Genomic DNA, 20,319 nt, shown 5'->3' with positions numbered 1-20,319 from the left:
TGGAAGTTTTTGGTTGGAGACTTCCCCGGATCAAATGAATACAGTTTTTGGTCTGAAAAAAACATATAGAAACTGGGCTTTTTGTTTGTTTTGCTTCACCTTGCCCAATATCCCACAAATTGATTTGGCACCTGGGCTTCAGATATTCCATTCGTCAACACACTATTATTTGATTTTATTCAGCCCTGAGTCACATCCGAGTCAGCTCATCTCAATCGCACAGAGGAAATTCCGAAAACAAGGAAAATAAAAACGCACCACATTCATTATCACAAAATATAACAAAAAGTGTTTGCCACTTGGCACTTGAATCAATATCCTGTATGGACACAAATGCTTCACGTAGAACAATTAGAGCCCCCTCCAAACTTACGTACCAATATGTTTCATAACAATTTAAATTTATTGTGACCACAAAAACACCTCATCTTTATTCAGCAACAAAATTTTATGGTTACGGGTATTTTTCATTTTTCCCCCCAAGATTTTCTATGATAAGTGAGAACGTTAAACAAGAACACTCAGCTAATGGTTACAACAGCTAATCGAAGTATCATAGTTGGAGACTTGGAGTTAGTTGAAGTGAAAACCTGAGGTCACCAAGGAGATGAAGCCAAACACCCAGGCTTCTTCCTTCGCCACTACTAAACCGCCGCACGTGACCTCCTTTCGCCGCTCACGTGCTCCCGTTCAACGAAACGACGCCGTGTGGACGGTGAAATGTCATCGTATCAACTTGTCCCTTCGCCACTCCAAGACCATAACCATAACTGCAGCCGCGAAGCCCGAGAATGACGGCGTAGCTGAAAACTCGGTCGGTCCGACCCGGCGAGTCGTGTTGGCGGCGCCATTTCTTGCCGCCGGCGCGTCGTTTATGTTCTCGTCGGCAACGAAGGCGGATGATAAGGCTGTGACAGCGCCATCTCCTGTTTCGGCGCCTCCGCCTGCAGATTTGACGGCGGCGAAGGTTGAGGAACCGAAGAAGAAGCAGAAAGAGGAGGAGGCGATAACGTCGAGGATTTACGATGCGACGGCGATCGGGGAACCGTTGGCAATAGGGAAGGACAAGGGGAAAGTGTGGGAGAAGCTGATGAACGCGCGCGTGGTGTATTTGGGGGAAGCGGAGCAGGTTCCGGTTCGCGACGACAAGGAATTGGAGCTCGAGATCGTTAAGAATTTGCAAAAGCGGTGCCTAGAGAATGAGAAGCGTTTGTCTTTGGCTCTTGAAGCTTTCCCTTCGAATCTTCAGGAACCGCTCAATCAGTTCATGGATAACAAGTATGCATTTCAAATTTTGCTGAATGAATATAGCTTTTGGGTTCATATCTGATAACTGTTGAATTGAGAGTGTAGAACTGTAGATGAATGTTGGTTAACGATTATGAAATTGTAAATTGAAGGAAATTGATCATTAGACATTAGTCACTGCGAGCTTGAACAAGAATCTTCAAGTTGAAGTGAATAAGAATTAACAAGTTTCTGTGTCACTTGAGCCATGAAAATGACTAAGCTAGTTACTGTCCTATTTTTTTTTTTTTTTTGGTGACTTAGTTACTGTCCTATTTAATTTTTGTTCTGCGGATTGCCAAATTTAGAATTTAATAATCAATTAGGAAAATAGATCTTGTTATTTCACACACACACACATGGCGAGCAATTCCTTATGTTAAATTTTAATCTGCCCTCCGTTTACTAATTTAATTACTATTTTACTGTTAATCTCTGTCTGTCTCTTAAGAGTAATTCTTTCAATTCCACTGTTACTTATATTAAACTTTTGCTACAGGATAGATGGAGAAACCTTAAAGTCTTATACAATGCATTGGCCGCCTGAAAGATGGCAGGAGTATGAACCTCTTCTTAATTACTGTCGTGAAAATGGAATCCGCCTTGTTGCTTGTGGCACCCCACTATCGGTATGCTTGAGTTTTCATTCACAAACTTATGCAGATATGTCGATTGTGCATTAACCTATGGAATTTCTGGCGGAGTATTGTGCTTAACTAACTCACAATATAAGCTAATGGTGTGCACAATAATGAGTAGCCCCCAGGGACTTAATTGCATTGTGACAAGAATAGCCTACTCTGAATATCAATCCAAAATAATTTTTTTTAAAAAAGGGCAAACCCTGGATAGAATTGAATTTTTCATCCTCAAATGTCTCAAAAATAAGCAGAATGTTTAATAAAACATGCTTTTTCCCTAATTGGTAAGATGGCCTGTTAAAAGAATAGAGGAAAACCGAAGATAACTTTAGGAACACCAAAGGAACATTGAAAGCTTAACTGACTTAAGGTATCAATTGTTATGTTTAAATGACGACCATTCGCTCGTCTACAGATCTTAAGGACTGTACAAGCAGAAGGAATTCGTGGGCTTTCAAAGGCTGATCGTAAAGTATATGCACCTCCAGCTGGTTCAGGCTTCATATCAGGCTTCACTTCTATCTCACGTAAATCATCAGTTGATAGTATTCTAAATCCATCCGTTCCTTTTGGTCCAAGCTCATATCTTTCTGCACAAGCTAGAGTTGTAGAGGAGTATAATATGTCCCAAATCATCTTACAAAATGTGCTTGATGGAGGAGCATCGGGCATGTTAGTAGTTGTGACTGGTGCAAGCCATGTAACATATGGTTCTAGAGGAACTGGAGTGCCAGCAAGAATTTCAGGAAAAATACAAAAGAAAAACCAAGTTGTAATATTGCTTGACCCTGAAAGACAGTTCATTCGCGGAGAGGGAGAAGTTCCTGTTGCTGATTTTTTGTGGTATTCTGCTGCCAGACCCTGTAATAGAAATTGCTTTGACCGTGCTGAGATTGCTCGGGTTATGAATGCTGCTGGGCGCAGACGAGATGCCCTCCCACAGGTTAGCTAACCATTAAAGTTCAACATCCCACAGATTGCTATGTTTCTCATATCAATTCCTTTTGGAGTTTTTAGTTGTATTCATTATAGCTTTGGTATTCCACAATCATTTACAGTATATATCCTGCCAGCTGACACAAATTGTGCACCTCAGCAACCTAACAGTGTCAGGTTGTGTCCCTCAAAAATGTACCATTTCATAGTATTATGTCATGTCCCAGATCTTCCTTTTCTTTTAAACTCCTATTCCTTTATGGCTTTATCAGTTCAGGTTTAATGCAAAACACAATATATGATAATGGAGTTGAAAACTTTGGGATGGGGTAAATTGTGATCATGAAGTCCTTAGTCTGGGATTCTGATAATTTTTAAAATCAAGTTCCCTTAATTTGTAATTTATCATTCATGCATCCGAGAGTATTGGAGGTCTAATTAGCAACTGTTTGCATTTGATGATTTCATAGTGAATGTCTTTTCTGATTCTTTTTATCTATGTTATCATCCTTTAGACGGTAGTGTATGACAATGCTCGTTGTAAGTTGTAACATCATCATACAAAGGTATATTTTCCTTCCGGTTTCAGGATCTACAAAAGGGAATTGATCTTGGTTTGGTATCACCAGAGGTATTGCAGAACTTCTTTGACATAGAGAAGTATCCCTTAATTTCAGAACTCACTCACCGTTTCCAGGTAAATTTATATATGAAAATAAACACTTCTCTTTAACCATTTGAATGTTTCATATTTTTCTTCCTTTCATATTCATACCTCCTCATCAGGCTCTTCTTGGTGCAGGGTTTCAGGGAAAGATTGTTGGCAGACCCCAAATTCTTGCATAGATTAGCCATAGAAGAAGCTATATCGATAACAACTACTCTAATAGCACAGTATGAAAAGCGGAAAGAAAATTTTTTCCAGGAACTAGACTATGTTATCACAGACACTGTCAGAGGATCAATTGTTGATTTTTTTACAGTGTGGCTTCCTGCACCAACTCTCTCATTCCTTTCATATGCTGATGAGGCAAATGCACCTGAAAACATTAATTCACTAATAGGTCTTCTGGGCTCCATCCCAGACAATGCATTTCAAAAGAATCCAGCAGGGACAAACTGGAATCTCAACCATAGAATTGCATCAGTTGTATTTGGTGGTTTAAAACTTGCTGGTGTTGGATTTATTTCAAGCATAGGTGCTGTGGCTTCATCAAACTCTCTATATGCAATTCGTAAATTACTTAATCCGGCTGTCATTACTCAACAACAGATTGTGAGGTCACCAATACTCAAAACAGCGGTTGTTTATTCATTATTTCTTGGAATCTCATCAAATCTCCGATACCAGGTACATGGATAACCTGCCTTTTGCATTCAAATCTTTTGTTGTAGCTTGTAAATAATGTGTAACAGAGCGTTAAAGTAAGATTTGACCTAACTTCTGTGGGAAATAGATCTATATTATCATGATGGTTTTGTCTTTCTATAGTTGCTGTCATGAATTGAATTTTTCGCAATATACAATTATTGGAGCAAGGCAAAACACACTTGGAAGTTGGATTTACATCGTCATTTGAAAGCAGGGAGACATCAAATGTGTCATTGTTAATTACAATCTTTTTTTGGATTATTGTAACACTTTGATGTTAAAATTGTGAAAGATATGTTCAATTTCAATAATAACTACTTTGTCTTGTTCTATTTTTCTCTTTTTCACCTATTCTTCAGGATACTACTGGATAATTATTTAAGGACTTTTTCTTTCTGAAAATTATGAGTATATATTTATTTATTTGGTGTTATTGTACTATGAATTTGCATCCAGCTAAGGTCTGCAACTACTTTATTAATACTGAAATATTTTTTGTGCAGGTAATTGCTGGGTTAGTGGAGCATCGCCTTTCTGAACAGTTTGCATCCCAAACCTTGTTTGTAAATATGGTATCGTTTGTCGCACGGACAGTCAATTCTTATTGGGGAACCCAGGTCAGATCAACTTTTCTTGTTTTGCTTTCCATATTTTTTCGTCACTTGCACATTTCTCATTGCATACTATTGCACATATATGTTTATTGTTACACATATATTATTATTATTATTATTTGTGGTAAACTTTATCTACCTATCAACTTGATTATCTGAGTAGAATATTTCAACTTTGGTTTTCCCATATTCCTGCAGCAATGGATTGACATTGCCCGCGCTACTGGTCTGCAAGTTAGAAAGACAGAGTTACCTACATCAGATCCTCCAAATAATGCAGCAATTGTTTGCGGCGAAACAGAAGAAGCCAGCATTGATGAGATAAAAGAATAAATGAGATTCAATCTCCTTTCGTGATATATTCATAATTCTCATTTTTGTATTATTATTCTTAAAAATCTTGTATAATAGGCTCAAAAGTATAGGGTTTTTCGCTTTCATGATCTCTCTCTCTCTCTCTCTCTCGAACCTGTTGACAGTTCCTTTAACGGCTCAGTTGTACACATTTTGATAGGATCCCATTTCGGTGAATATAATTTTGATGTAAGTAATAAATGCAGGGATGTTTCAAGATGAGACCAACAATACATGACTGTAACTACTTTATGGTTAGGCAATCGCTCTTTTGTAAGACCTTTTAAACGGGTTGCGGGGTTAAAGAAAAGTTGAGGAGCACTTATACTGGAGTATAATGAAGTGATGAACCAGCCTTTGGATTTGCAGCAACTATATTGGTAAGAATTTAAAGTTAACACTAGATCTCGTGCTCAATGCGTGGATATCATGGGATATGTTATGTACACATCTGGAACCCATTTAGATTGAGTATATCTCATCTAATGATAGATAGACTGCAAGTTAGCATGATTTCCTACACAAAATATGTAGATATAATTTATTTCTTTATATGTTCGGCACACAAGGGGACATTGAGGTCTACATTTTTTCCCCTTAATTTTTGGGTGAAGTGATGCAACAAAACCTGAGTTATCTAAAACCAACTGGTGCTGGATTCTTCCAGGCATTGGGAATAAATGTATGCTTTACTAATTTGAAATTACTGAGCATGTATTGGGAATGGAACCTATTTATTACACGTGATTGAATGTATCTATTTCTTTTGTTTCTTTCTTTCCACTTCTTTTTTTTATATAATTTCTTTTGCTCAAGTACAAGTAATACATCAACTTTCAGTGTTTTCTTGACCCTGCTCCTCTTTCATCCTTTGAACCAGCATCTCTTTGACCTTGAACAAGGCATGCTCAAGGTTTTCCAGCTGCATATTGTCATGATATATGAGTATATCTTAAGATGCTTGGTTATGCACTTATGCTTCTAAACAGTGATAACCTAAAAACAAGCATTTCATATGCAGTTCCATACCTCTTGTATGGCAAATCTGTTATGCGTGAACAATCCACTGTACAGATCAAAACTACATTTCATGGTGGTCTCCTTCTGCAAGTAAAATTTGATATGTTACATTTAGCGATTGATGTGCCATAGCTAGTTGATAACAATATATATGAATTATGAATGACTACCAATTGAACAAGTGTCTCAAAGCCCTTAGTGTCAATAGATGTGGACCTTATATCCATTTCTCCCAATGTCCTGATTAGTGAGGATTGAAGAATCAGCAGAATTTTACATTTTTGTGAGCACATATATATATATATATATATATATATATATATATAGTGATTAGATATATGTCGAATACCATGTACCTGCCTATTGTGTGTGTGATAAATTGGCTCCTAGCAGCTGCTTTATCATGTTCCTCACAGGACATTTCTACCATCCTGCAACCCTGTGTAATACATACAATGTACATGCGAAAATAATAATTGACCTTGCTTGAATTCACCACCAGGTTTGGGTCATCATCATTTGATTTTTTAACTTTTATCTCATAACTAATCCTAGGAGTATGTAAAGAACATGTTACCTTATCCTTAAGCTTTGTCTTTCTTTCTTGAATTACATTGATTTGTTCGCTTTAGAATGTAACTAACTATGGATTAACGTACCTCAGCTTCAAAAATTTGGAGGAAACGAGAGCATTTGGCTTCATCTTGAATTCGAACTTTGTCATACATGAAAGTGAGATCTTTCCACCCATCCTTCCCACTGATTGGTCCAAACATTGGGTGCGTGCACAGTATGTCTAACTCCCCTGGCAACGTCTTTCCAACACAAACAAAAACAAATGGAGAAACTGATGAAACTAAGGTAACCATCCTCCAAATGAAACAAGTAAGAACCAAAGTTATGTAATGAATATAGGGTTACTGCAATTTCTCCTAAATTAAAAAATAATAGTAAGTCAGAAACACTTCTTTTTTATAATGACAACGCCCATAAATAAAATGGTATTTTACAACTGCTTACTCGGAGTAGAAGGTTTCTAGGATGTTCTTTGACCGAAAGGACATCAACAAAGAGCGTTGGTCGCTTCAGACAAGTGAGTGGCATTGACCTCATAACTTCCGCTAGTGATAAGATCGATGTGCATAACAGTATTACATCGTTCTCAGCATCAAGGAATGCACTCATATCGCTGCAAAATATATATATATGAAATTGATGTGCATCTATGTATCTACATACTATACTATATGACTTATTGTGTATGTGTGCATGCATGTAATTATTAATTACCTGAAAAAATGGATACCCATTTGGAGGCAGAGATGGGAGTAATCTGATCGAGAAGTTGCCGTTATAGTGTGGCCTTGTTTTATAATTGTCTTTGCAAGAAACTGTCCGAAGGTGCCGAAACCCACTATGCCTATTTTCATGTTTTGGGAATGGGAAGATGACATGGTTTAGTGAAAGTGTGGATAATGTCCCAAAGAACAATGGTGTGTTATTACTATCACACAAGTATCAACCACTCCTACTTGTGGCGGCTATTCGTTATGGTGATCTAGGGTGAATTGGCCCTTTATATAGTTAATTGAAAAGGTTAAAAAGAAAAAAAGTACTACCACCTAACCCATCTCTCCCTTAGTTTTTCATCAAGCTTAAATTGTTAACTAAAAGGCAAGTCTTTTTTCTTTTTTTTTTTTTTTAATGTTGCTTTGTATTGAAAAAATTGCAATGATTCATCAATTCACCTCAAAATTTTAGTGCATCCATTGGAAGTTAAGCATGAGCACAAAAATATTGTTTTGGGATAATTATAAATCTATTGGTAGTCCTACTAGGAGATCTCCTCCATGGAATAAATGCTTTTTATGTTCCAAATAAATGCCAACCACACATTATTGTAAAATCAAACAGAAGGTACAATAAAAATTGAATTTATGATTACAACCTTTCGTAGAATATGATTCTGTTGTTCCATAAGAGGGAATAGAATATCTCGTCTTAGCAGGGTGGAAGGATTAAATAAAAAAAAGTCAAGAACAAGAAGTTGATAGTTTTGTAAAATTCAAGGAATAATGGGAACAAAAAAAAAAACATCCAATAGAGCAAAGCAAGGAAAAAATGAAAATAAAGGTTAGAAAGGAGCAGAAATATAATACAAATGTGATTTTTTTTTTCCAGTGTGCAAAAATAATAAAATAATAAAATAAATTAATGATAACGAAAAACTTGTGATTCAATCTTTCTTCTCAAGTCCTCTAATATAGTCATTAACAAACTAAAAGAAAGGCATAAAGAAAAGACAAGTAAACTGCTACCTATAACTTCTTCAGTGTTTTTTTCTCAAATGGAATGTCTAACTTCTTTTTCTAACAACCATCTTGGTTGTGTAATTGTCCTATTATGGAGCTCCTGCACAGTAGCCAGCTACCGGTAGTTGCTGATTTTTTTTCTATTTTCTTCTGTTTTCTATTTGAAACTTTATGAGTGACCAATTTGGCAACATGGATTAACCATATCATGAATTTAATTTTTCCATTGATTTAAACGCAATGTTGCATCTAACTACCTTACTTTAATGGAAGTCCATTATTAATTGATTAGCATACAGAAAAATATCACTGTTTAAAAATTATTTACCAAATTGTAATTCTTTTGAAACATAATAAGAAACTGTCTTTTTTTTTTCTCTCTCAATGGGATGGGATTCGAAGAGAGACTTTGAGATAAAGAACGTCTTGGCTAATACTAGATCAGACTGCTTGTTACATATTATGTTTTCGGCCTCGTTCTCAAATTTTTTTTGGGCAACTAAATTAGTTTAAACTTAACAAAAATCAGTTTCATTCTGTGTAAACATGCTCCAATTCTTAGTGTCATTGTGCTTTCCTTTTTTTTTCGCGTTCTTTCTTCTTTTTCGTGTTTCGTCTTTTTCTCTGTATGCAGTTGTTGCGTTTTTCTTTTCTTTTCCTTTTTATCTTTTTGGTGATTTTTGCAGCATTATATATATCTTCTTTTTCTTTATTTAATTTTTTTTCTTTTTTTTGTTTTTATTCTTGTTAAGAGGGTGAAAAAGAAGAATTATGAAAATGTGAGATAAAAAAAGAAGAAGATGATAACGAAGAAGAAGAAGAGGATGAGTAGTTTTGACTTATGCAAAATTTATTGAAAAATAACACCGAAATATCTTAATAATAATACCGAAACTTCTTAATTTTGACACTGAAATTTAATTACAAAAATACAACTTCTTTAATGCTGCAATTTTTTTTATGATGATGATGATGATGAGTTTTGAATTGTTACTCTTACTTTTTTTATGAGTATTGTTTCTCATATTAGACTTGAATAAACATGTATTACAATCTTATTTAATTGAATGAATGTAAAAAGTAAATTACATAATAGAAGATCACAGGATAACACCAAAATTATTTAAATGAACATGTTTATACCATACTACAATTTTATTTAATTGAATGAATGTAACTTCACACTTATTAAAATGAATTCTTGTCAAAAACAAAAACTACCAAAATTTTTAATTTGTACACCAAAATATTGCTACAAAAAAAAATTTCTTAATTTTGACATCAAAATTTTACTACAAACATAGAAATGTCTTCTTAATGTCTTCTTATGCTTCAATGAGAGTTTCTTTTCTTTCTCTACTTACTTACTAAAAATAATGAGAAGACATATTCTAAATTGATGTTCTAATCTTGCTAAGTAATCATGATGATCAAGATAACAAAGAATAAGAGGAGGAGAGAAAGAGTTGTTGTTTTGAATTATTGTTCTTTTTTTCTTTTATAGCAGTATTGCTTCTCATATTAGATTTGAATGAATATGTATTACAATCTTATTTAATTGAATGAATGTAAAAAGTAAATTGCATACTAACAGATCACAAGATAACACCGAAATTATTTGAATAAATATGTTTGTGCTATATTAGAATCTTATTTAGTTGAATGAATGTAAGTTTACATTTATTGGATTGAATTCCTGCCAAAAATAAGAAAAAAATCAAAATTTCTTAATTTTGACACCGAAATATTGCTACAAAAATATAGAAATATTTTTCTTAATGCTACATTTTTGCTTCTTCTTTTTTTCTATTGCTCTTACTTCTTTTAAGAGCATTATTTTTCAACTATACTTGAATGCTTGCTTATTGGATTGAAATCTTATATGTGCAAAAATTTGAAAGAGAATGAAGGAGGAAAAGAAACAATGCAATTTACGTATAAGAAAAAATGATATTGACGACGATAACGATGATGATGATGATGGAGGAGGAGAAAAAAGAAGGAAGAAAATAAATTCAAATAAGAAAGAAAGGAGGAGGAGGTGGTGCTGGTGATGACGACGATGATAATGAAAGAGAAATACGAGAAAAAAGGAGGAGAATAAGAAGAGACAGCAGCAGCAGTGATGACGATGACGATAACGATGATGATGATGATGATGATGATGGAGGAAGAGGAGGATGAGAAGGAGAAAAGGAAAAGAGGAAAATAATTCAAATGAGAAAAGAAGGAGAAGAAAGAGGAGGCGAAGGAGGTGGTGGTAGTGGTGACGATGACATCGGCGATAACGAAAGAGAAAGATGAGAAAAAAGAAAAAAAAATAAGAAGATGCAGTAGCAGCAACGATATACAAGAAGAAGAAGCGCATGAATAAAAAATACATTATAACAATTTAGTTGAAATTTGTTAAATAAATGACTTGAATGTAGAACTTTTTTGTTATATTTTTTTTAAATATATTATTTTTTAATTAATATATAATTTAAAGCATTCATTAAATATTATTTTTATGCTTATTTAATTTTTATTTTATATTAACTCTTTCTTAAATTAACTATTGTTTTATTATACAAAATTATTAAAATAAATATTAAATTTTATTAAACACTTATAAATTAAAAAGGATAACAATTGGATAATATATTTTAAAAAGGTAACAATTTAACAAATAATTTTTAAAATAGTGACACTTCACTAAAATAGCCATTTAAATAACATCATCTGTTCTTTCTGAATCTCAAGGTTATGAAAATTGAATTAGGCATTGAATCAATAAGATTAGAGGTTCAAAAATTTAAAATTTTAATTGATATTGAACCAAATGTATAAAATATATTTAGAAAAATTAAATTTTTTTATTTTTATTATTTAAAATTAGTTAATAGATAAAAAATTAGACTGATTTCATTCGGCTTACTCATTTTTGACTGAGTATTAATTTATAGACAACTGAATTTAATTTTAAATTGTTGGTGATTCTTCAACTCAAGTGAGACCCACAGTTTAAAATAAAAGAAAAAAAGAGAAGTGGTTATAACCCACGTAAAAGAAAAAAAGAGAGAGAGAAAGTGAGTCTCTCATTTTTAAATAGAAAGAAAGAAAAGAAAAGAAACAGAGAAAGAGGAGAGGATGAGCGATGGGAAGAGAAGAAGACAAAGGCAAAAAAGGCATTGCCATTTTGATCTCATTAAACTGGTAAGCTTGTTCCATTTCTTATAAAATTTTAGTATGTTGTTTCTGTTGTAGAGATAAACATTAGAATATAACTTGCTAGTTGTATTGTGTTATCTTTTGTCTGATTTGAGATACCCACTTTGTAGAGAATTTATGTTAATTTCATCAATTTTAACGATGTAATTTATTGATTGTTGAGATCCCCTAGTGCTACTAGGAAGACTGATTGTGTACCCATTATTTTGATAGTAAAAGTTTTTACTGGATTAGATTTCGTGAATTTTTTGTCCCTCTTTTGGGAGTTTTTTCATGATAAAAAATTCTGGTGTCTGATATTTTTAATTTCTGCCATTGAATTTGTTGTTTGGAGTATCTTTGGTGTTGCCTATTTAATTGTATAGGTTGTGAAAAAATTATTTTTAGTACTTTCGCTATCAGACAGGTTCTTGTCTGAACTTCATTTTTTTCCAACATAGTGGTGTCCAAAGTTTTGGTTGTTTATTTTTATGCTGATTAAATGAAAAAAATATTTAAATTGAATTCTAAAAATTACTCAATTTGAAAGACCCTCATGGAAGATATGTTGTATAGTAAGAACTTGTATGATCCTATAATGGGGATTAAATCTAAAGGTACCAAATTTGATGCTGAATGGAAGAAGATGAATCGAAAAGCAGTTGCTTTGATTAGATAATAGCTCGATCTTAGTATGTATCCACATGTTGACACTGAAACTAATACCGAGAAGATATGAAAGAAATTGAATGAGTTATATAGGAGGAAGAATGTGCAAAACAAAACATTCTTGATTAGGAAGGTGGTCAATATGAAATATATCAAAGGTAGATCAATGTTAGAGCACTTGAGCATATTTCAAGAGAATGTGAACCAATTGACAAATAATGACATCACTTTAAATGATGAGGTGCAAGCCTTGTTATTGCTGAGTTCTTTACTTGATAGTTGGGAAGTTCTGGTTGTAACACTGACTAATTCAGCTTCAAAAGAAAAATTGACATTTGCAATGGTTAAAGAGAGCATGTTGAATGAAGAAGTCGGAACAAGAGAATGAAGTTTGATCAATACCTCCTCCCAGTTAGAAGCACTTATTTTAAAGTCACGGGAAAGAAGACAAAGTAGAAAATTTTACAATTCTGACAGGTTAGAGAGTCTAAACAAATCAAAAAGAAAGTACAAGCTAAGAAAGGAGTTCATTTGTCACCATTGTGGCAAGTCGAGGCATATCAAGAGGTATTGTAGGTTCTTGAAAAGAGATCCATTAAGGAAAAAATGAAGATAAAGGTAAAGATAGTGATAAAGAAACTACTGTGATTATTTATAAAGATGTTCTTATCACATATGATGAAACTATATTAATCTTGTTTGTGATGATTCCCTTTGGATTATGGATTCTGATATCTCATGTTATGTTACTCTGAGGCATGAATTTTTCACTTCTTGTACTGCTTTGTTGAGTCAAAAATTGATTTGGTATCTTATGAAGATAAACATAATTAACTATTTCTTATTATAATTAACCATTATGATTAGAATTGTAGGAATCAATTAAGGATGAATAAATCAAGTAAGCTTGAAGTATGCAAAGCATATACATTTATAAGAAAATCATTAAGAGGATCTCAAGCCAAGTTAAGAAAGATGTTGCAAATCAACTAGCTATAAATTCGTTTCAAGGATAAAAGATTGGACAATTGCTACACATTCAAATTGAATTAAAGAAGGAAAGAATTTCCCTCTCCATTATCAATGTATTGGAAATTATATTTCAAATGATTGAAGAGCTGCTGCACTAATGTTTAGAGAACAAAGAAAGAAAGCTTTCACATTTATAGCCATCGATTAAGAGCCTTAAAGAGTGCATCAGCTAGTCAACAAAAAAGAAAACTTCTCCATCTTGAAGAGAAGATATCAAGCTTTATAAAAAAAGATTTTATCTAAGGAAGAGATATCTATTTTCGTGCATAATTTCAAATCATACAAACAGCCCTTGTTTTTTTTTTTTTTTTTTTTGAGTGTGTTCATACTCTTTTGTTTAGATTCAAATTTACTTTGAGAGATGAAAAAGACAAAGAGGGTAGTGCATACAAAAGTTATTTTAACTTTTATTTGAGTGTTTGATTTTGAAAGTATGCTGAGTTAGAGTACACTAAGTTCTCCTTAACTAGGTTAGGTTAGCACCTAGGTGATATACTAAGCTTGGGATAGCTTAGGTGGTTTACAAGAGTGTGAGCCTCTTGGAATTGGTATTTGTAATCAATCTTGATTATAGTAGAAATTCTACCTTTGTAGTGGTAGAGAATAGACGGAGGTCACATTGCACTAAGTAGCCGAACTAGGATATATCGTGGTCTCACTCTTCTTCTTTTCCTGTCTCTGCCATTTCAATTATGTTCTGCTATGATGGGACAAAATTCAAAATAATCTCATAAAACCAAAATTTGCGTAACTTGTTTATTCAAGTCTAAAAAGTGATTCCTTGATTCAACCCCCCTTCTCAATTCACTTGGAAACCTTCATGCTGAAAATTTTGGTAAAATCAAGTTGGGAGATAAAAGGATGTGTGACATCATTGGTATGGGTGATGTGTGGCTTGAAACCAACATGGAATGCAAGTTGCAGTTGAAAAATATTATGCAAGCACCAAATATCAATCTAATTTTAGTAAACGCATTGGATCAATAGGATATTGCACTTCTTTTTAGTAGTAGAAAATACAAAATTACCAAAGGGGCTCTCATTGTTGTTAAAGAAAACAATAGTCTTACTACTCTCTACCAATTGCAAGCAAAGTTATGCAAAGAAGAGATAAATATAGCCGATGATTCCTCCTCTAATTTGTGGCATATGCGTCTTGGTCAATTGAGCGAAAAAGGACTTAGCGTTTTAGTCAAGAAGCACTCACTTCTAGTGAAAGGTACAACTTTAAATATTTGTACTCAATGTTTTGTTGAAAAGCATGCTGGAGTATCATTTCATAGTTCTGGACCTCATAGGAGATCACATGTTCTAGATTTAGTTCACACTGTTGTTTGCACTATGGATGCTAAAACACTAGGAGGTGCATCATATTTTGTTACTTTTATTGATGATTATTCTCAAAAAGTGTGAGCTTTTGTTTTGAAATCTAAAGACTAGGTGCTCGGTATCTTCAAACACTTTCATGCAAGTATTGAAAGAGAAACAAGAAGGAAGTTGAAATGTGTTCGAGTAGATAATAGTGGAGAATACATGAGTCCATGTGAAGAGTATTGCAAAAGAGATGGGATCAATCTTGAGAAGACAGTTACTAAGAGTTCTCAACATAATGAAGCTACAAAGAGAACGAATCACACTATCAATGATAGAGTCAAGTGTACGCTCTCCCATGCAAAGTTGCCAAAATTCTTTTGGGTTGAAGTAGTGAAGATTGTAGTAGATTTGATCAACCTTTCTCTTTCAGTTCTACTAAATGGTGATGTTCCAGAGAAGTTTGGAGAGGGAGAGATGTCTCCTATAGTCACTTACAAGTGTTCGACTGCAGAGCTTTTATTCACATTCCAAGAGATGAAAGGTCCAAACTTGACAAAAAGTCAAATCAGTGTATCTTCATTGGTTATGATCATGAAGACTTTGGTTACAAATTATGGGATCCGATGAGTAAGAAAATGATTAGAAGTTGAGATGTGACTTTTTTTAATACCAAACTATTGAAGACCTTGAGAATAAGGGTGTTCAAAACCAATCCGGACCGAACTAAACTGAGGAACCAAACCGAAAAAATCGAAAACCGAAATAACCGAAAAAAACTTGTTTTGCTGTTTTTTGTGCGGTTCGGTTCGGTTTTCGATTTTGACTTTGAAGACCCTAACTGAACCGAACCGAATCGGTTAGGGGAAAAAAAACCCTAAATGTCATTACTAACCGCACCCACCCCCCTAGACCCCCCACCCCCAAACGAAAATGTGCTCTGCGCGAGTACCCTAACCCCCAAATCCCCATTGCGCTCATCGCTCTCTCTTCTCCAAATCTTCACATACCCAAGACCCAACCATACCTACTTAGCATCTGCGGCACCCACTACCCAGCCACCCACCAGGCCACCACCATCGCACATAAGGCCAACCCGAAGCCACACCGTCGCACATCAGGCCAAGACGAAACCACGCCCGTCGCACATCAGGCCAACACGAAGCCACACCGTCGCACATCAGGCCAACACGAAGCCACCACCGACTGACTCGACACGGCAGCACAGCACCACACCGTCGCCGTTGAGATGCCACCACCCTAACCCATCAATTCAACCCAGCACGGCAGCACCTCCCAGTCTCCCACTCAACCTTCCTCCCAAGTCAATATGGAGCCCGAGCTACCGATTCAAGTAATGTTTAGTTGTTTATCATTTACTGTTTACCGGTAATTCTGTTCATTAGTGTTGATTTCTTGCTACTTGCTATTGATTTGTTGATTTGTTGCTAAGTTTTGTTGATTTATAGCCTTTTTTCTGGTAATGAGCCACCGATTCAGATAATGTTTTGTTGATTTATTGCTAAGTTTTGTTGATTTGTTGATTTGGAAATGTCCTGCTTACTGCCTTGCTGGTTGATGTTTAGTGGTTCATTTTATTGTTGTTTAATGCTTCAATATATTAGAAATGTCCTGCTTCTTGCGTTGCTATTTAATGGTTCATTTCATTGTTGTTTAATGGTTCATTATCTTGAAAATGTCCTGCTTGCTGCCTTGCTGGTTGCTGTTTAGTGGTTCATTTTTTGCTGGTTATTGATTAATGGTTCAATTAAGTTTTGATTAATGGTTCAATTAAGTTTTGGAAATGTCCTGCTTGTTGCCTTGCTTGCTGCCTTGCTAGATGCTGGTTATTGATTAATGGTTCAATTAAGTTTTGGAAATGTCCTGCTTGCTGCCTTGCTGGATGCTGGTTATTGATTAATGGTTCAATTAAGTTTTGCTGCTTGCTGCCTTGCTTAATGCCTTGTTGAATGTTGATAACTTGGTAATTGGTAATTGGTATTGTTGGATTGTTGGTTATTGATTTGTTGTGCAGTTTAATACTGGATATTAATTTATTTGTTGTTGTGTTTCTTGCTTTGATTTATTGTATTTATTTATGTAGTTTGACGTCAGTTCAAGTGAGAATATGAGCGATTCCAGATTTCCGCCAGTTTCTCTTCCAAATGAATCAACAAGCATAAGTTCTCCGACTGCATTGCCTCCTGTCCTAGCTCCACATCGAAACACAAGGAAGCTTGCTAGTAGAGGCCGAGGGAAAAGGCGGGCTGTTGAAGAAGCTCCCGTTGAAGTTGATGACTCTGCTGAAACTGAGGCCGATGAAGGTAAGAGAAAACCTTGTAGACCTAGGTCTTGGACATGGGATCACTTTACTAAAGATGAAACTAGTAATCCACAGTATCCTAGGGCAAAATGTAATTGGTGTGGGGCTAGTTATGCTTGTGATACACATAAAAATGGCACTAGTAACATGAAAAATCACTTGTTGTCGCAATGCAAAAAATTTCTGAAAGAAGCATTAGATCCTACCCAAAAGCTTCTTTGTTTTCAAGATGTGATAAAAGATGATAGAAAAGGGATAGGTAGTTCACTTTCTGCCGTGTCATTTGATGTTGATCGTTGTAGACAAGCGCTTGCTAGAATGATTATTATGGATGAATTGCCTTTTTCGCAGTTGAGGGGGAGGGTTTTCATTATTATACGAGTTGTTTGCAACCCAAGTTTCCAATTCCTGGAAGGCTCACAGTTGCTAGGGATTGTTAGAAGCTTTATTTGAATGAAAAAATTAAGTTGAAGTCTATTTTCTCTCAACCAAATCAAAATGTTTGTTTGCCAACTGATTGTTGGTCATCTGTGCAAAATTTGAACTATCTTTGCCTTACTGCTCATTATATTGATGCTAATTGGAAACTGCAAAAAAAATCTTGAATTTTTGTGCTATCAAGAATCACAAGGGAGAAAAATTGGTAGGAAGATTGAGAGATGTTTGTTGAGCTGGGGGATATCCCGGATTTTTTCTATCACTGTTGATAATGCTAGTTCAAATAATGTTGTACTTTCTTACTTGAAAAATAGAATGGAGGATTGGAACTCACAGCCATTAAGGGGAGAGTTTTTACATGTTAGATGTTGTGCTCATATTTTAAATCTTGTTGTGAATGATGGGTTGAGAGAAATGCATGAGTCAATTTTAAAGATTAGAAATGCAGTTCGGTATGTGCGTGTATCACCGGGTCGTACTGAGAGGTTTAAGACTATGATTAAGGAAGCTAGAATTCTGAAAAAAGGCACTGTCCATTTAGATGTTCCTACTAGGTGGAACTCTACCTTTTTAATGCTTGAAAGTGCTTTGAAGTTTCAAAAGGCATTTAAACGATTGGGGGAGAGAGATTCTGAATATGCTATGATGGCTGGTGGGATTCCTACATCTGAGGATTGGGAGAATGCAAGGCATTTTGTCAAGTTTTTAAAAATATTTTATGAGGTTACTAACAGTTTCTAGTTCAACGTTTGTGACATCTTCTCAACACTTTAATGACTTTTGTAAGATATTGTCTACACTTAAGCATTGGATGGGAAGCTTGGATACGGTACTTTCAGGCATGGCTGAGAAAATGAAGTCCAAGTATGATAAGTATTGGGGAAATATAAAGAACACAAACATGATGATTTTCATTGCAGTTGTTCTTGATCCTAGGTATAAGCTTCAATTGATTAAGTGGAGTTTTAAAAAATTGTATGAAAAAGAAGATGCTGAATTCTTAACTGCAAAGGTGAAGGAGACGCTTTTCAAGGTGTTTGATAGCTATAGGCTTTGGTGGTAACTATCAAAGATATACTCGACAAGATCCTCCAGAAATTAGCACACAAGAGCTTGAGGCACATGAAACTTCTTTTGCTATGGAATTTGAGAAGGAAATGCAATTCAATGAGAGTGTTAACAAGAATAAGGTGGAGTTATATCTCATGGAGGCATTAGAGAAGAGTGGCGTGCAATTCGACATTCTAAATTGGTGGAAAGTGAATTCCACTAAATATCCAATTCTTGGGCAGATTGCAAGAGACGTCTTAGCCATGCCAGTTTCCACAGTTGCTTCAGAATCGGCATTTAGTACTGGAGGAAGGGTGTTGAATAATTATAGGAGTTCTCTAACTCCGATGACAGCTGAAGCGTTAATTTGTACACAAAATTGGCTCCAAAACTCTCCAAAACTTGTCTTTGAGGAACTCATCGAGGAATTGGAGAAGTTGAAATTAGGTATGGTTAAGTTTCTACTTATAATTTTCTTTATTTTAATCTAGTTTTTATTAATATATATCATTTGTTATGATTGTTTCTTGTTTTATATATTGTGTAGAAGTTGCACCCACACGTGATCCCAATGAAGAAGATTCTGGTGTTGAGTCTGATTGAGTACATCTTGTTATGGTAGGAATTGTTCTCTTTATATTATTATTGTTGTTGTTGTTGTTGTTGTTGTTGTTGTTGTTGTTCTTATTACGTAACTATTTTTTTTTATTTTAGGTTGGTTTGCATTAAGAAGTTTAGCTACTTTTTTTGAGAAGACACCATAACTTTGCTATCAGTTTAATGACATTTTATTTTTATTTTCACCTGTGTTGACTGTTGAACTATTAAACTTCTTTAATTGTCGTATTTGAATTCTGTTGTCATTAAATTTCATTAGATCAAGACATTGTTAGCTATTGTGTATTTCGGTTTGTCAATTTCAATGTTATGACTTTGCATAATAGTATGGTAGAATTTTTTTTAATTTGATTGAAAAAATCGAACAAACCGAACCAAACCAAACCGATATTAATTGGTTTGGTTTGGTTCGGATGACCTTAACAAAAAAACCGAACCAAACTGAACCGCAGTTTAATTAAACGATCAGATTGGATGGCTTTTTCCTCAAAAACCGAATCAAACCGCACCGCGAACACCCCTACTTGAGAAGACAGATAAGCCAACAACAACTGTTAGAACGTTCTGCTAATGATAAATTTGCTCCTTCTATTAGACCTCTTGTTGATGAGAAAGATGTACAAGTTATAATAATGGTGATAATTTGCACGATGAACTTACACTTCAACCTGAGGTGCCAAATGTAGAAGCTCCACCAGATACTGAAGTTCTACCTGAACCACCAGTTGAGCCTGAATTGAGAAGATCTACTAGAGAGCGTCATCCTTCTCAGAGATACTCTCCTCATGAGTATGTGATGAACACTGAGACTGGAAAGCCAGAGAACTATGAGGAATCTATGTCTGATAAGCATAAAGAAGATTGTTTGAAGGCCATGCAAGAAGAAATGAAATACTTGCATGAGAATCATACGTTTGAATTGGTGAAGTTATCAAATGGTATGAGAGCATTCAAGAATAAATGGGTGTTAAAATTCAAAGCAGATGAAAATACTTCACAGCCAAGGTACAAAGTTTGGTTGGTTGTAAAAAGCTTTGAGCAGAAGAAAGGTATTGATTTTGAAGAGATGTTCTCTTCAGTTGTGAAGATGTCCTCTATTTGAGTTGTGCTTAGATTAGCGGCTAGCTTGAATTTAAAAGTTGAGCAACTTGAT

At 34.7% G+C, this 20,319-nt stretch overlaps 2 protein-coding genes and 1 pseudogene across 2 annotated transcripts; 2 read left to right on the top strand and 1 right to left on the bottom strand.

The window, feature by feature from the left end:
* Nucleotides 1-412: 412 nt before the first annotated feature.
* LOC130955684 (protein RETICULATA-RELATED 5, chloroplastic-like) lies at nt 413-7,069 on the top strand. Its single transcript, XM_057882606.1, has 8 exons — nt 413-1,278; nt 1,787-1,916; nt 2,344-2,871; nt 3,454-3,561; nt 3,667-4,215; nt 4,740-4,853; nt 5,049-5,584; nt 6,889-7,069. Exons 1-7 carry the CDS (start codon nt 608-610, stop codon nt 5,181-5,183), a joined length of 2,235 nt encoding a protein of 744 aa, XP_057738589.1. The 5' UTR covers nt 413-607; the 3' UTR covers nt 5,184-5,584; nt 6,889-7,069.
* Nucleotides 5,718-7,900, bottom strand: LOC130955685 (arogenate dehydrogenase 1, chloroplastic-like). Its single transcript, XM_057882607.1, has 7 exons — nt 7,515-7,900; nt 7,245-7,413; nt 6,884-7,039; nt 6,581-6,663; nt 6,395-6,464; nt 6,234-6,308; nt 5,718-6,126 (listed from the first exon to the last, which is right to left on the bottom strand). The coding sequence occupies exons 1-7, from the start codon at nt 7,676-7,678 to the stop codon at nt 6,034-6,036; spliced, it is 810 nt and encodes a 269-aa protein (XP_057738590.1). The 5' UTR covers nt 7,679-7,900; the 3' UTR covers nt 5,718-6,033.
* A 7,059-nt stretch (nt 7,901-14,959) lies between these two features.
* On the top strand, nt 14,960-20,268 carry LOC130956853 (zinc finger BED domain-containing protein RICESLEEPER 2-like; annotated as a pseudogene).
* Nucleotides 20,269-20,319: the final 51 nt, after the last annotated feature.

This window comes from Arachis stenosperma, chromosome 10, assembly GCF_014773155.1.
Source record: "Arachis stenosperma cultivar V10309 chromosome 10, arast.V10309.gnm1.PFL2, whole genome shotgun sequence".
NCBI lineage: Eukaryota > Viridiplantae > Streptophyta > Magnoliopsida > Fabales > Fabaceae > Arachis > Arachis stenosperma.
The sequence above is the reverse complement of the archived record's forward strand: the minus strand, read 5'-3'. Positions and strand labels throughout refer to the sequence as shown.